Source organism: Tenrec ecaudatus, chromosome 12 (genome assembly GCF_050624435.1).
Source record: "Tenrec ecaudatus isolate mTenEca1 chromosome 12, mTenEca1.hap1, whole genome shotgun sequence".
NCBI lineage: Eukaryota > Metazoa > Chordata > Mammalia > Afrosoricida > Tenrecidae > Tenrec > Tenrec ecaudatus.
In genome coordinates, this window is record NC_134541.1 from 1,205,337 (window position 1) to 1,222,050 (window position 16,714).

The 16,714-nt window shown below is 59.8% G+C and overlaps 1 protein-coding gene across 1 annotated transcript in view; it reads left to right on the plus strand.

Annotated features, from left to right (window-relative positions):
- TAF4 (TATA-box binding protein associated factor 4) overlaps window positions 1-16,714 on the plus strand; it is a 64,780-nt gene that overhangs the window by 34,730 nt on the left and 13,336 nt on the right. Inside the window, exons 2-13 of the mRNA XM_075527679.1 lie at window positions 2,108-2,274; window positions 2,956-3,075; window positions 3,329-3,448; window positions 4,634-4,756; window positions 5,530-5,619; window positions 6,238-6,483; window positions 9,486-9,633; window positions 9,799-9,913; window positions 14,223-14,392; window positions 14,662-14,792; window positions 15,721-15,846; window positions 16,597-16,653. Of these exons, the coding sequence (XP_075383794.1) occupies window positions 2,108-2,274; window positions 2,956-3,075; window positions 3,329-3,448; window positions 4,634-4,756; window positions 5,530-5,619; window positions 6,238-6,483; window positions 9,486-9,633; window positions 9,799-9,913; window positions 14,223-14,392; window positions 14,662-14,792; window positions 15,721-15,846; window positions 16,597-16,653 (1,613 nt within the window). The remainder of the gene's footprint in view (window positions 1-2,107; window positions 2,275-2,955; window positions 3,076-3,328; window positions 3,449-4,633; window positions 4,757-5,529; window positions 5,620-6,237; window positions 6,484-9,485; window positions 9,634-9,798; window positions 9,914-14,222; window positions 14,393-14,661; window positions 14,793-15,720; window positions 15,847-16,596; window positions 16,654-16,714) is intronic.

The following is a 16,714-nucleotide window of genomic DNA, read 5'->3' on the forward strand; positions in this document are numbered from 1 at the left end:
ACCTGACCTCCTGCCTGGGTGCTGGAAAAAGGGTATGAATGGCCTTTTACTACAGGTAGCAGGATCTTGGGGCCAGAGGCCTGCAGGTCTGTGCCCTAGACCGAGGCCCAGCAGCTGGCTGCTCACTGCTGCGACAGCTCCAGGGAGCGGGAGGTCACCGAGGTGTGCATGGGGCTTCTGAGCTGCGAGGGGGTGCAGGATGTGGGGTGTAGGAGAGCGGACAGCCCCGACTTTTGAAGGAGATGGGCACCTTTCCCAGGATCTCCTTCTGAGGAGTCCTCCTTGGTGATGCTTTGAGACCGGGCCTCTCTTGTTGCTCCCTTTGAACTGAGCGATTCAGGGAGTTGACAAGACCGCTGACACACGGGGCTGCTCTTTCAGCTCTTGCAGGGTTGAGTGTCCTCAGGCTGGCACATGTGACAGCTGTCACCTGCTCAGTGCCGTAACTCATTGTCACTGGAGAAACCAGCCAAGAAGGTACCTCCAGGCCGACCGCACCCACCATGTGCTTGGAAGGAAGGGCAGTTCTATTTGGGGAGGGGCTCGCCACCCAGGCACCCATGCTCTTCCTCTCTAGGTGTGTCTGCCCCGCCCCTCACACCCCCTCGGCATCTCTGCGCCTGCATGTCTGTGAGCCCCACAGCAGTACCCTCGCTCACTCCCTCAGGCCTGCAGCCACGCTGCTGCTCTGTGGGTGTGGGGCAGGTCGACCAAGCCATGTCTGATGAACACATTTGCAGATGGGGAATCACTGTGTGTGTGTGTGTGTGTGTGTGTCTGTGTGTGTGTCTTCTCTGCCTCTGGCTGTTGAGATGTCGGAACCCGCACTGCGTGTCCAAACTCTAAGCTCACCGCCATCAGGTAGGTGGGTTCCGGCTCACAGTGACTCCTTAGGGCAGAGTAGAGCTGAGCTGTGGGTCTCCAGGACCGTAACTCTGGGAGATTGGAAGCCTCATCTCTCTCCTGTGAGCAGCTCGTGGTTCTGAATCGCTGGCCCGGGCGTCTGCTGAGGCTCCCGGTGGGTGGTGAGTGGAGCGAGTGAAGCAGCGCCTGTCCTTGCTCTGCCTGCTTGCTCCCTCGAGACACCCCCCCACCCGTCTCGAGGGCCTTCTGTGCACACAGCCTGGCATGTGGAGCGAGGGGCTGGGCCCCCCAATGGCGCTGCGAAACCAGCGCTCTGCATAGTGGGTGCTTTGCAGCAGCTGCTGGGGGTTTAGCATTCTGGAAGGGTGTGGGGCACAGGTGTGGTTCTTGTGGGTGGGTGGTTTCAGGTGGGAGCCTGGGGAGCGGCACCCCTTGTTTCTGAGAGCCCTGACCTAGGCAGCTAGCCCTGCTAGAGATCTGGCTGTGCTCCCCCACAGCCGCCTGTCCCATGCTCGCTCGGTCCTCTCTCTGTCTCTGTTGGGCACGCGGCCCTGGAGATACGGTGGGAGTGTTCTCAGTGCAGGTGCCCCTCTTTGTGCCCCTGCGCCCTGTTTTGGTGACCCCTATAGTATGTTTTGTGATGCTGCTGCTGCTAGGTGCTGTAGAGTTGGCCCTGACTCACAGCTACCCCCACGGACAGCACAGGCCACAGGCTGGTCCACTGCAAATGTACGACGCACTCGGCGACCACAAAGTGGGTGTGCTGGCTCTCCTGGGGCAGGGTGGGGGTCTGGAGCAGAAGCTCCAGGCTCTGAGGCCACTGCGCTATGCAGTCCAGTCCAGAGCCACCCTGACTGGAGAGCTGCTTCCCAGTGAGGGGGCTGAGGAGACCCACTGGAGCGCTGCCTGCTGCTGTGCGGGGGTAGGGGGGTGCGACTGGCAGAAGTCGGGGCTAGGCTGCACGAGGGGGCTCCCACACTGCCCCCTGCGTCGGTGTGGGCACTCCTTGTCTGGGCTGCAGGGGAGGCAGGCGGTGCAGGTGCGGGCCCGGGACACCTTCCCCACCGTCCCTCCCTGCCCCTATCATCATGGGCGTGTGTGTGTGTGTGTGGGGGGGGACACACGACAGAGTTGGCCGATGCCACGCGCTTTACCCCTCTCCTTCTTTCTCCCCAGAGTTGCCGGCCGTCCCTCGGTGGGACGCGTGTCCAGCTGCCCTCCTGACCAGTCTCCTATGTCCTAGGTATGGTCCTGGTGCGCAGCGAGAGCGGGCAGCTGCTCATGATCCCTCAGCAGGCACTGGCCCAGATGCAGGCGCAGGCCCACGCCCAGGCCCAGCCTCAGACCACCATGGCACCCCGCCCTGCCACCCCCACAAGTGCCCCTCCCGTCCAGATCTCCACCGTGCAGGTCAGTGCCCACCGCTGAGGATAGCCCGTGCGTGGGGCCTAGCTTGGGGCCAGCCTGCTTGATGGTCCCGGTGTCATCAGCTGCGAGCCAAGGCTGTGGCCGTTGTGTGTCTTGACTGCCCGGGAGCCAGCACTGTGCCCGGGGCTGGGGGAGGGTGGGGGCTCGTGCTGCAGACCTGACACGAGTAGGCCCCGACAACCCCCTCTGCAGAGCCATGATCTTGCTGCTCTGGGATCCAGTCCCTGAGCTCAGCCACGACGTGTCCACGGTGGACGTGCACAGGGTGTGAGTGGGAGACGGTGGGAAGCTCGCGGCCTGGTGCCTTCTTGGTCTAGAGTGCCCCGTGTGCTGAGCGAGGTAGCTTTAAAAGGCTCTTAGCTTTGAGCCCCACTTTCCACAAATGTTTGAAACCCTTGTGTGAAAATCCTGGGTGGCCTCCCCCCAGTGGCTGACCTAGTAGAAGCTGGTCCACATCTTGTCAGGGCCGAGGCACTGGTGGGCACCCCGACCCCCACCGCCCTCTGCAGCTCTGTGACCATTTGTCCCCAGCCTTGGGCACAGCTGTTGTTGCTGACCAGGTGCCTCTCTGCAGCTGGCCTGTTGCTTCGTGTGTGGGACGGATTCCTGAGTGCAGTGGGCCAGCAGGATGTGCTCATTTCATGACTCTGACTTATTTTTCAGGCTTCCGGGACACCTATTATTGCCCGACAGGTGACCCCAACCACCATAATCAAGCAAGTGTCTCAGGCCCAGACGCCGGTACAGCCCACCGCCACACTACAACGCCCCGCTGGTGTGCAGGTGAGACCGGCGGGAGGACGCCCTGAGACGGAGGCAGGAGGCTTTCTGCGTGGGACCAGTCCTCACCGGGAGTGGGGGCGCATGACCTGGGTCCTCGTCTCCAGTGTGTGCCCATTGTGAGGAGGGCACCTACTTTCTCGGGTTTGGATGGGCATCTTGTGCCACACAGTGGCAGGCTTGGGCACTGCAGGGTGAGTGGCCAGTCGCCTGTGGCAGAGGTCACTGACCTCGTTTGTGCCTGGTGCTTGTGCAGCCTCAGCTTGTCCTGGGTGGCGCCGCACAGACAGCCTCACTGGGGACAGCTACGACGGTGCAGACGGGGACCCCTCAGCGGACTGTCTCGGGAGCAGCTACCACCTCCACGGCTGCCACGGTGAGCGCCCTGCCAGGTCCTCTTTCCTCCTGGGCCTGCCTCCGGGCTCCCTGGACAGGGAATGAGCCAGTGAGAGCCAGGCCTACGGGGGACATTTGACCGTGTGCGGCTGCGGGAAGGGGTGCAGAGGGCGCCAGCGGCCTCAGTGTGAGAATTCTGTGGGATGGGCTGCCGTGCCCCCTGGATGCCTGCTGAGACACCTGCAGCCATCAAGGCCCATCCGTTGATCATGCTGTTAGACAGTGATGCGGCAGCCCTGCGGTGTCACGTCTTACCCACGGGGACTGTGTGTGTCGTGTCTTACCCACAGGACGTGTGTGTGTGTCATGTTTTACCCATAGGTCATGCGTGTGTCGCATCTTACTCGATGGGGACTGTGCGTGTGGCACGTCTTACCCACGGGGACTGTGTGTGTCATGTCTTACCCATGGGACATGTGTGTGTGTCATGTCTTAGCCACGGGACGTGTGTGTCATGTCTTACCCATGGGACTTGCATGTGTCATATCTTACTCGATGGGGACCATGTGTGTGTCACGTCTTAGCCACGGGACATGTGTGTGTGTCATGTCTTAGCCACGGGACGTGTGTGTCATGTCTTACCCATGGGACTTGCGTGTGTCATATCTTACTCGATGGGGACCATGTGTGTGTCACGTCTTACCCACAGGGACTGTGTGTGTCATGTCTTACCCACGGGGCATGTGTGTGTGTGTCATGTCTTACCCATGGGACATGAGTGTGTCACGTCTTATCCATGGGGACTGTGTGTGTCATGTCATACCCATGGGACATGCGTGTGTCATGCCTTATTCTCTGGGACTGTGTGTGTGTGTGTGACAAATTAGCCCTTGGGGACTATGCTTTGTAACGTAGGGTTCCGCCTTTCTTGGCGCAGTGGCATGCCTGTTGCTTTTAGGAGGTGCGTCTGACTTTGATGCCCTCTCTTGGGCATCTAGCAGGCTCCAGGCTTGCCTTCACTGAGTAGTCTGTGCCCTGGGGGTGGGGGTGAACGAGCCTTTGGCTGTGGGACTGTCTGCACCCCCCTGGAGGAGTGGTCCGAGTCTGGACACCATCAGCCAGAGGGGACCTGCACCTGCCCTCTCCACCCCACGTGCACACCTCTGAAGTGATCACGGGCCCTGCTCCTCGAGCCTCTCACGTCTTTCTTGTCTTCCGGCTCTAGGAAACTATGGAAAACGTGAAGAAATGTAAAAATTTCTTATCGACGTTGATAAAGCTGGCTTCGTCTGGCAAGCAGTCCACAGAGACAGCTGCTAATGTGAAAGAGTTGGTGCAGAATTTGCTGGTGAGGGGCTCGTGCATGGTTCACCCCGGACACGGCCCTCGGCTGGGGAGGGGACGTCCAGTCGAGGCTCTGGTGGCCCTGCCGGGGACCCTTGTCCTGGCCTTCGGGCCCTGGGTGTTGGCGAGTGCTTGTTCAGCCTCGGGAAGGGCGTGATGGCCTTTGCTTTCGACTGTCATGTATTGCTGCCTGGAAGCTTGATGTCAGTTTTACCTGAAGTCCATCTCTTTCCCCGTCACCCCCTTCACTGTACCTGTTCTTTAAATGGGGGCTTTTACCCACATTCAGAAAGGGAGAGGGGGGGTCTCACAGGCCCCCGTACAACTGCCCCACCATACACACAGTCACACACCTCCCATTACCACACACACACACACACACACACACAATCACTCACTCACTCACTCACTCACTCACTCAGCTTCAGGTGCAGACAGCTCTCTTCACCAGGGGCTCCCTCCTGACCCCTCACCTGTCTGAACACACCCACGCAGCTCACACATGCTGGGAAGGTGCCTGGGATTTGAAGCTGAGCTGCCCGCGTCCCAGGTGCCTTCAGCAGAGACTGCGTGGAGCCCCCCTCTGGTCTCTTTCCCCACAAGCTCCCTTGCCCTTGGTGGACGGTGGGCAGGTGTCAGCTTGCTCTGAGAGCGGGCTCATCAGAGGCACTCAGTTTTAGAAAGTGCCTCATAACGCCTGGGGCCAGAGTTGTGCTGTGAAAGGAGACTGTGTGGCCTGTCACTCACCTGGGTCTCCATGTGGGTTTTGTTTTTAAGGACGGAAAAATTGAAGCAGAAGACTTTACGAGTAGACTATACCGAGAACTTAATTCTTCACCTCAACCTTACCTTGTGCCTTTCCTAAAGGTAATTCTACAGACCTTCCCACCCTCGTTCAGGCTGTCGCCTGTGGGTCCCCAAGCAGCAGGGCCCCGGCTTGTTATGGGGGTGTCTGAAGGTGGGCTCAGCAAGGCGGGGGCTGGCTCTGCCGGGGGCCCTGTGAGCACCGCGTATGGGTGATGCCGCACTGGGTTCAGTGTCACTCCAGAGGCGGGGCAGTCCCTCGAGCAGGCGTCTCTGCTTCTGTGCTGCCTGGCGAGTGCCTGTGTGAGACTGAGGAGCTGCGGGGACCCCCAGACCTCGCACCCCGGGCCCCTTGAACCCTGTGGGAGCACTGTGACCTGTGGACGTGCTCGCTGTTGCTGCCCTGTGTTGTCAGGGACAGGGTTGCTCTGGATGTAGATACCAGGCCTTTCTTCCTGGGCCTCGTGGATGCAGCTGCCAGCCTCTCAGCGACTGGCTGAGCACTTAGCTCTGGGTGCCACCGGGCCATGTGCCCGTTTCTCTTTCCAAGAGCATGGCGAATACTGGGTTTTGTTGCTGGTTCATGTAGTTCTCCCAGCTGTTCCCCAGTTCTCCCAGGTGCAAAGAGAGGGATGCGATGCTAGAGCGGCCGTCCCACCCCGTCTCTGTCTTCCCACCCAGAGGAGCTTACCCGCCTTGAGACAGCTGACTCCTGACTCCGCAGCCTTCATCCAGCAGAGCCAGCAACAGCCCCCGCCTGCTGCCCAGGCCACCACAGCGCTCACGGCCGTGGTGCTGAGCAGCTCCGTCCAGCGCACTGCCGGGAAGGCGGCAGCAACCGTGACCAGCGCCCTGCAGCCCCCTGTCATCAGCCTCACGCAGCCCACACAGGTTGGCGTCGGCAAGCAGGGGCAGCCCACACCACTGGTATGGAAGGCGACAGCCTCCCCTGCCTGCCGGAGAGCCTGCTCGCGGCAACTCCACCTCTGACTGCCTGCAGGCCTCCCACAGGCCAGGCTTCACTATGGCCGGGGCCAGCGCTGCCTGCCGGGGCCTCGTGTCCTGCTCGCCACCCCGGTGCATCCCAGACGGTGACCTGTGTGGCTGGTTCCCACGGGGCATTCAGAGAGCTGCTGGGAGAGCAGCACCAGGGTGGGGCTCAGGCAGACGGCCCCTCACAGTGGGGACTGCCAGTCCAAACCGAGGGCACCCTGGGAGATCCTCACGTCTGCCTCTTGCCTCGGGACCTCTGCTTCTGTCCCCCCCCTCCCCACTTCCTCCCTCTTATTCACATAGAAGACAGCCTGTTCCCAAACGGGACAGGAACCAGAGGCCTAGAGGGTGGGATTTAGAACATGTGTCCTTTCAGGGTGGAGCCCTGGTGGAGTAGTGGGTGCTGTGATCCGACCTGAGTCGGCATTGACTCAGTGGCAGTGAGTTCAGTCTTTTTGGGATATAGCTGACCCCATAACATCCTGTCCTTTAGTCCCTGAAGCTTTGTCCTTCCCATGGGCCAGGCAAATCCACCTATCACATCATCCCACGGGCCTTCCGTCCACTCCAAGTCCCCCAACCTCATTTTCTATATTACCCAGATCACATACAGGTGGGACTCCTGGGGACAGAGCCTTCCTGTGCAGCAGCAGGAAAAGGGTGGGCGTTTCTGTTACAGGCCAAAGGTCAGCAGAACAGGTGCCAACAGACTCTGTCCTCTAAAATTGTCCGGTCGGGGGTCTTGTTCGCCATGCTGAGTGTGGCCAGACTTTCTGAAACCGAGGGGAGGCCCCCTCAGCCCTGGGCTCCAGCTGAGAAGGCAGCTCTTCCCCCTTACTTGGTTGTGGAACCCCTCCTCTGTTGTGGACCTTGCAGGCTCAGTCCTTTAGCTTTAGGTGATGGGCCCATTTCCTGCCACTCCTGCTGCCCAGGCCACCACGGCTCCACATTTGGGAACCAAGCTGGTGACGATCCAACTCGGAAACCGAGGCAGCTGTGGCCCACCCACCCCTTGAAATGGAGGAGCCCATGGCCACACCCTTTGGACCCACAAAGGTCCTGCTTCCCAGGTGCCTCCCAACAGTCTGCTGGTCTCCAGGCTGCTCCAGGGACAGCCTCTGATGTCCAGGGCTCCAAGAGGGCCTTCTTCCGCTTCTCGCTCGGTCCCCTGTCGCTGGCCAGACCCTCAACCATGGCTCCGTCGCGTTAGCCTCAGTGAGCGTCTTCCCAAACGTCTCTGGTTCCTTTTCTTTCCCCTCGTGTTTTCTCGTCGTGACAGAGAGAAACACGTTGCTCCTTCAGAGCTTGTGTGGAATTCTCCCCGCCAGATGTCCAGGGGCCTCACTTCACAGGTTCTGCCGTCCACCCAGCAGTCTTGCCCAGCCTGGCGCTCCTCGCTCCCTTCTGTAGCCACAGCCCTCACCTGCCCCCACCTCCCGTGCTTGACCAGCTGCTTCTCAGAGGCAGTCTAGCTTTTACTGTGGGCACGACATCTCCAGCTTCCACCCATCACCCAGAACCCCACTGGGTTTTAAGTGTCAGGGCAGCACCCACTCTAGGCACCAAGTTCCATCCTAGTTACTGGGGGGGGGGGTGTCACAAAGTTCTTGGGGCAACACAGTAGACAGATGATGAGGTCTTTGCAGGGGCGCTGTGGGTCCCCTCTTTTCATCGATGGGGAGGAATAGCACACAAGTTCATGGCCTTACGAGGCTGCAAGTGTGAGTGTGGGGCTGGCTGGAGGGAAGGGCTGCTCGCCTCCTCAGCTTGTCCCGCCTCTCTGCCGACGTGGCTGCTGGCGCCTGCTCCCCGATGTCTCAGCAAGATTGAGGAAAGCCCACTCTTGCAGTGGTGTGGTCAACGTCACCAGGGTGGCCGCTCCCAGGTGGGAAGGCAGCCACAGGCACAGGGTGAGGATTTCTGGGGACACAGTTCACAGCAGGGTTTCAGTGGCTGGGTTTGGGCGCATCTCACCAGGCCTTCCAGGTCACCTCTGGTGAGCACGGGAAAGGGCCCGCGGGGTTCCTGGTGGTCGAGTCCCGGGCTGAGAGCGGGTGAGCCCAGCTCTGCAGCAGGAGGTCCTGGGACGGGACACGCTCATGGTCACAGCAGCTCCGGGTCTGGGCCATGTTCTGTGTCAGGGAAAGGATGGTTCTTAAGGAGAGCTGTCTCCAGCGCAGCGCCCAGGCCTCCGGCTTCCCCGAGAGAGGCAGCACCACGCCAGGGCCACGCAGCTCTGCAGTTACGGGGGCGCTTTGTGCTGCAGCTGCCTGGTGGTCGTGGGTGGGATGTGGTCTGAGGGACGTGGAGGAGTTAGATGACAGGCACTGCCTCTTCCTTCAGGACCGTCCACTGCAGGGTCTTTGAGACACTCCCTAGGAGGGTGGGATGCGGTGGCATGTGGACCCGTGGTGGGTGGCCCCAGCTCCCGAGCACTGCCTGGGCCATAGCAGGCTCTCCCCATGTGCCTGATCGGGGAGCCAGACTGGACACACAGGTGGTGGGGTAGCCATGCAGCTGACCCCGTGAGCCCAGGTGGAGGAAAGTGAGTGTTAGTACTGGGCAGAGACCTTGAGGGCCGAGTCTGGGGTCGACCTCCGAAATCTAGCCTGGAAACCTTGCAGCCTTTTGATAGAAAAATTTTGATAGAGAAACTGACATCTAACTGATGGACATGGACACTGACTTCTGTTGACATGTGGTAGAGGTCCTCTCCTGCCTCGGGAGCCCTGTACTATACCAGGCTCACTGCTCCGTGTCCTCGGCTTGGCTTCCACGTGACAGCTTGACCCTGGAGGGCTGCATCCTGGTCCAAGGCGGCCTCTTGGCCCTGGAGTGTTGTCCTGGGCCGCCCCACTGTGGGCAGGTCGGGGTGGCGGGACGTGAGGTGCGCCCACTGCCCGGGCCGCTCACTGTCCTGCGCCCTCTGCCGCCAGGTGATCCAGCAGCCCCAGAAGCCGGGAGCCCTCCTGCGCCCTCCCCAGGTGACGCTGACGCAGACGCCCATGGTGGCCCTGCGGCAACCACACAGTCGCATCATGCTCACCACCCCGCAGCAGATCCAGCTCAACCCCCTGCAGCCAGGTGAGCGGCCCGCTCAGCCACGGACCTCGCACCAGTGGCTCGGGCCCGTGGGGGCACTGGCCTGTGCCGGGGCCAGGGCTCCCGATGTCACAGTGTCACTCGCCGCTTCCCTTCGGGCTTGTCGCACCCTGCCTCCAATGGTCCCCTGTGTCTCGGCCTCCACAGTCCCCGTGGTCAAGTCGGCCGTGCTGTCGGGAGCCAAAGCCCTCTCCACCGTCTCCGCACAAGCAGCCGCTGCACAGAAGAACAAGCTCAAGGAGCCGGGGGGAGGTTCGTTCCGGTAAGCTCCGAGCCTGTGCTCCTGGGGCGAGTGGTCCCCATGCATCAGTGTGCTCCTGCGTGTTCCCCAGGCCGCAGTGCAGGGAGAGGCGTTTCACACGCCAGACATGCAGGGACGGTTTCTCTCCCAGACCTGTCCCTGCGCCACTGGGGCAGAGACACAGCCGAGGCACCATGTGGGTGCCTGTCGTCTTGCCAGGGGGAACTGAGTGGGCTCAGTGGGGGCCTTCTCACCGACAGCGCTCTGCGAGAGCCAGGGGGCTGCTGACATGGCTCTAGCGTAGCTAAGGCGCTGTGATGCCAAGCGGCATGGCCTGCAGGAGCAGAGGGGGTGGGGCTGCTGGTAGAGACAGCTGGCTCCAGACACACCAGAGGAGTCGCCAAGGCTCTGGGACCAGGCTCTCCAGGTCCGGAGAGTCAGAAATACCGCAAGGACCGCAGTCGAAGGAACCTGCACCATTGGCTGGGGCTGGGTGTGTGGTATAGCCTTGGGGGCTTGAGGGCCAGGACTTGTGTAAGTGTGTCTGTAGGTGGTGTGTAGTGTCAGCGTGTGTACAGAGTTTGGTGTAGACACGACTGTAGTGGGTCAGCTCCGGGCTCTGTGTACACCAGTGGGTGTACACTTGGCTGTAACTTGGGGGCTCTGTGTACAGAGGTGGCTAGAGACACAACTAGGTAAACGTGGGTATAGGGCTGAGTGTAGACTCGGCTGTAACTTGGGGGCTTCGATGCCCATGCCTGTAGAAAGGGCATGTCACAGAATTCCTGACCTCACCGGGGAGGGGAGCTCTGTCCCCAGCCCCGAGCCCCCTGTTGGAGTTGAGGTCAGACAAGGCTCCTCTCTGGTCTTCTTGCCAGGCCTCCCGGCACGCTGCACTGACCCACCCCTTGGGAGAGCTCAGGGTGTGAGGTTTATGAGGGCAGTGGCAGGATGAGCACAAGTCAGGGTCGGGATCTCCTTGGGAGGAGCAGGAACCAGTCGGGACAGCTGCTGCTTGGCTAGGTGTGCAGGCTGCCCCTCTGGCCCTGGCCCTGGCCCCAGCGCTGGGCTCAGTGGCTGCCCTGCACAGGAAAGGGCAACAGATCTCGGTGGCTCTGGGAATACATACCCAGACATTCCCCATTCCACCAGGAGCCCTACCCTTAGAAACCCTGACCACTAATGCCTGGAATGGGTTGTTTCTGCCCTGATTCGTTAATCTCTCTCGAGATGCACAAAGAGATTACACAGTCAGCAAGCAGAGATGGGCTAAGCTCGAAACCAAGGACACAGAGATCGCCACTGACCCGGAAACAAGCCTTCTTGCAGAGCTGAGGTGTGAATGAGAAAAGCAGAAACCACAGATGTCCGCGACTGGAGCCATCCACGTGTGGTGTCGCTCGGGTAGAACTTGGTCCCAGGAGAGGGGTGCTGTTCTAACAGGAACCAGGGAGATGGCTCTGGAACCCACATACTGTACAGAACATACAGTTTAACGATCTGCCCGTTAGGGTCTGTGCATCCCACGCACGATCAGTGGCAGAACATTTTCTTCTTGTACGTACTGACTCGCCCCACCCTCGCCTGCCCTGCCTCTGGGCAGCCACCGATCCAGTTACTGTCTGTGGGTGGGGAGAGTCTCAGGCGCCGCAGAGCCTGCCTTGAAGAGCCTGTCGGTGGAGCAGTGGTGGTTGAGTACAGAAGGATACACGACAGAACGTGGCTGCACACGTGGGCACTGCACATGCGTTTGTAGGGGCTTTTAAAGGAAGCGACACAGGTTAGACAGTGGCGGGAGGCGAAGCTCTTCATGGAGTGCCAAAGGTTTTGTGTCATCTTTTTCCAAGGTTTGGTGGCAGGTAGAGTGGTGGACTTGGATATCTGAATAGAGTTCTAAGCAAGATCTTAAAGGGACCAGGTGTTTTCTCTGAGCCGCTCACCAAAAAATGTGAGGGGATGAGGAAGAAGCCATTCAACATGGGAAAACCTGTTGTACGAGCAGGACACGGGTCCTAGAATGTCCACCAAGGACACCCGGCCCAGCCTTGGCGAAGATGAAACCTGCGACTCACCTGAGAGATCTAACCAGCTCTCACAACCAAACCCCATGCCACCCAACCCCCAGAGAACCGCGCCAAGACAGGGCGCTCGAGCCAGGCCTGCCTGCGGGGTTCAGCTGGGTGTGCATTGCCTCTGTGATGGGAGCGCCTCTCGCTTCTCGCACCACTTGACTTGAGGGGCAGCTACCGAAAGATCGCAGGTTCACAGGTGAAGAGTCTCGCCTCGCAATGGAGTGCAGTTTCAGTGGTCCCGATGATGAGATTGGACCTGGAGTTGGTCTGAGCCTCGGGGGCTGATTGATGGGGTGAATGGTTTGCATGTGGCCAGGCCATACATTTGGGGGGGGGGGCGACGGGTGGGACATTATGGACTGCACCATGTTCCCCCTGCCCCCAAATACTGTGTGGTAAATGTGAACTTCTGTGCCCGGTCCTGAGACCACTTAGGAGTAGGGTACCTGTGTTGCGTCCATGAGCCAAGCACTAGTGTAGAGGTCTCCTGAGTGACTTGCTCCTGAGATAGAGCAGAGCAGAAATGGGGAAGCAGACGCCCAGACCCACGGAGGTCGCCAGAGACCTGGGCAGCAGGACCTTCCTCCAGAGCCGACGGGAAGCCTGCACCAGAGCTGAGGTCCTGGGTTGGCCCGCCTGCCTCTTAACTGAGAGAGAGAGAGAGAAAGAGAGAGAGAGAAAGAAAGAAAGAGAGTGAGTTAGTTTCTTAGTGGGAGAGAGAGAGAGAGAGTTAGTGGGAGAGAGAGAGTTAGTTTCTTAGTGGGAGAGAGAGAGAGAGAGAGTTAGTGGGAGAGAGAGAGTTAGTTTCTTAGTGGGAGAGAGAGAGAGTTTCTTAGTGGGAGAGAGAGAGAGTTTCTTAGTGGGAGAGAGAGAGTTAGTTTCTTAGTGGGAGAGAGAGTTAGTTTCTTAGTGGGAGAGAGAGTGAGTGAGTTTCTTAGTGGGACAGAGAGAGTTAGTTCCTTAGTGGGAGAGAGAGAGAGAGAGAGAGAGAGAGAGAGAGAGAGAGAGAGAGAGAGAGAGAGTTTCTTAGTGGGAGAGAGAGAGAGAGTTAGTTTCTTAGTGAGAGAGAGAGAGAGAGAGAGAGAGAGAGAGAGAGAGTTTCTTAGTGGAAGAGAAAGAGTTTCTTAGTGGGAGAGAGAGAGTTAGTTTCTTAGTGGGAGAGAGAGTTAGTTTCTTAGTGGGAGAGAGTTTCTTAGTGGGAGAGAGAGTTTCTTAGTGAGAGAGAGAGAGAGTTAGAGTTAGTTTCTTAGTGGAAGAGAAAGAGAGTTAGTTTCTTAGTGGGAGAGAGAGTTTCTTAGTGAGAGAGAGAGTTAGTTTCTTAGTGGAAGAGAAAGAGTTAGTTTCTTAGTGGGAGAGAGAGAGTGAGTGAGTTAGTTTCTTAGTGGGAGAGAGAGTTTCTTAGTGGGAGAGAGAGAGTTAGTTTCTTAGTGGGGGAGAGAGAGAGAGTGAGTTAATTTCTTAGTGGGAGAGAGAGAGAGAGTGAGTTTCTTAGTGAGACCATGCCCACTCGTGGCGCTACGATGACAGCCCACAGAACAAAGAGAGGGTCCACGCACCTTGTTGGCTCAGCAGAACTGCCTACTGCCCTGGTGGCCACAGCACCTCACTTGCATAGCTCTGCCCAATCAGTGACCGGGCGGACATCCGTCGTGAATCGGTCAGGAGCGTAAGCAGAGTTAGGTGTCCTTGGTCTCGGTATGTGTCCTGGGAAGTGCTCACTGACCGCAGGGACCAGGTGCTCCTGGCTGGAGTGCAGGGGCTGAGGATGGCCGATCTCAGTCCCTGTCGAGTAGTGAGCAGAGGCCTGTCTCTGAAGGAGAGCCCAACAATGCGGTCCAAGCCCACCCTCCTGTGTCCTGCACAGTCCCCAAGGGCACCCGGCTTCCCAGGACCAGACAACCAAGCCTGACACAACTAGAGACGCGACCCAGGGCTGCGGGCGGCGGTGGTCCTGGCTGTGGAGGACACTGGTGTGAGCAGCGTCCTGGGTCTGCTCAAGGCCCTGTGGTCAGCCCAGTTCCATGGGGAACCCACTGTCTGGAGGGAATGCCCTGGCAAGCAGCCCCTGTTCTGACTGGCACAGCTGTGCGCGTCTGGGACAGCTGGGGCTGGGGGAACCAGTGAGGGGAGCGGTCACACGGACTCAGAGCAGCAAGTGTGCATGTTCCCACTCGGGCTCCTGAGGGCAGGCTGGCTGCCGTGCAACCACACACTGGATGTGTGCCCCACAGTGTCTCCGTAACTCATCTCTTCCCCAGGGACGACGATGACATCAACGATGTCGCCTCGATGGCGGGAGTCAACCTGTCCGAAGAAAGCGCGAGGATACTGGCCACAAACTCTGAGCTCGTGGGCACGCTTACGCGGTCGTGTAAAGATGAAGCCTTCCTCCTCACGGCCCCCTTACAGAGGAGGATATTAGAGATCGGTGAGTGTGAGTGGTGACCGTCCGCCCACATGTGTGCAGGGCAACGTACCGTGATGTAACACAGCAGCCCCTCTGCCGGCTGCGTGTCACGGTCACTTGTATCACGTGTGGACAGTGATGGTCTCTGCAAGCTGAGGTGGCCGTGGGGCTCCCTGGACAGTACGCAGCACTGACCGCATGCCTTCCGCGGAGAGCAGGGAAGATGAGCGGGCAGGAGCGTGCGTGTCTGTGATGGAAGCTCCGTTCTCACCACCTGGCCTTTCCTGCAGGAAAAAAGCACGGTGTCACGGAGCTGCACCCGGACGTGGTCAGTTACGTGTCCCATGCCACCCAGCAGAGGTTACAGAATCTCGTGGAGAAAATCTCAGAAACGGCGCAGCAGAAGAACTTCTCGTACAAGGTGAGGCCCGGGGGCAGGCTCTTGAACGGGGCTTGAACTTTCCACAGAAGCAGAGTTCTTGTGGCTGTCCAGTGTGCCCAGCTGTAGGGCAGTGGGCTGAGCGCTGCCTCAGGCCGTTCTGTGGGGTTTGTGCAGTGTGTGTGCTCGTGGGGACCCTGACAGCGTGGGGGTTGGGGGGGGTCTGGGTGGGCATCGCCCTCACTACAGGCTGGGTGGGAAGACACTGGCAACCCTGCAGGTTGGGTTCGGCACCCATGGGCCATGCTTGTCACCGGCTGTCACACCACCTTGACCCTGGAGTCCCTGCTGCAGATCAGTGCTGCCCCACGGACCCCAAGGGGCAGGGTGGGGAGACATGGAGGCCATTGCTCTATTACAACGGCGCTTACATTAGTCCCAGGTGAGGACGGCTCTAAACTGGCAGCACCTGCGCGCCCGCCCTGCACCCACCCCGGGCCCAGCTGAGGACACGCAGCTGTAGTGCCAGCTGCGTGTGTGTGTGTGTGTGTGTGTGGCGGGCTGCCTGCTGTGTGAGTGTGTGTGTGGGGGGGCGGGCTGCCCGCTCTGTGTGTGTGTGGGGAGGGGCGGGCTGCCCGCTGTGTGTGTGTGTGTGTGTGTGTGGCGGGCTGCCCGCTGTGTGTGTGTGTATGTGTGTGTGGGGTGGGCTGCCCGCTGTGTGTGTGTGTGTGGCGGGCTGCCCGCTATGTGTGTGTGTGGCAGGCTGCCCGCTCTGTGTGTGTGTGTGGCGGGCTGCCTGCTGTGCATGTGTGCGTGTGTGTGTGTGTGTGGCGGGCTGCCCACTGTGTGTGTGTGTGTGTGTGTGTGTGTGTGTGTGTGTGGCGGGCTGCCCGCTGAGTCTTCGCCCACGTCTGCGTGTCTCTGAGCCGAGTCCTGCATTGACCCCATGCAGTCCCCTCCCCTTGCGCAGGACGATGAGAGGTACGAGCAGGCGAGCGACGTCCGGGCTCAGCTCAAGTTTTTTGAGCAGCTCGATCAGATCGAGAAGCAGAGGAAGGACGAGCAGGAGAGGGAGATCCTGATGCGGGCAGCGAAGGTGAGTGCCGCCCGGGCCTGTGCCCGGGGATTCTCCCAGAAGGGGCAGGGAGGGCTGCTGTGGACACAGACCACAGGACCTCCGCACTCTCTCCGCCAACATGGAGGTGCGGCTGAGCATGGACCCTCAGGCTCCCTGTGGAAACGTAGACGTGAGGGTGCCTTGTCCACCGTTGGAGCCCCAGGGCAGGAGACACCGTGGTGCTTGGTGCTGACCTAACAGAGCATTTGGATCCGGGAGCCCTGTGGGCAGGTAGCTCCACACTGCCCTCTAGGGTCACTGAGTCAAACTGACCCCTGCTGTTCACGGGCTCCTGCAGGCTGGAGCGGAGCTGCCACAGGAGGGACCTGGCTGCCATGCTGGCGGAAGCCCACTGCCAGTTTTTCTCACACTGCTGGTCTTTCAGTCCAGCTGTGCCCTGCACCTTGGGCCACCCCGCACTGCGGTTTGTAGCGCCCCTCCTGTTGTCTTGGCAGAGACCGGCCTGGATCCCTCCAAGGAGGGGGCTCTGTGGTGTGGTGGCCGCTGACTGGGTCCAGGGCCCTGTGAGGCCCTGCCCTGGACAGGCTGTGCCCGTCTCCCATCAGAGTCTTGTAAGTGCTGGCTTGTCCCCGACACAGTGTCACTGGTCCACTCTCAGGACATGCCCAGGCTGGGACATTCGGCGTGTGCGCTGCCATGTGCAGAGCACGTTGTGAGTGTCTCTGTTACACGCTGGTCATAACTCCTTTCTACCTTCCCTTCAAACAGTCTCGATCCAGACAAGAAGATCCTGAGCAGCTGAGGCTGAAGCAGAAGGCAAAGGAGGTAGGCTTTTCAGACAGCCGACTGCGCCGTGAGAGGGAGCCAAAAGGCAGTGATGATGTTC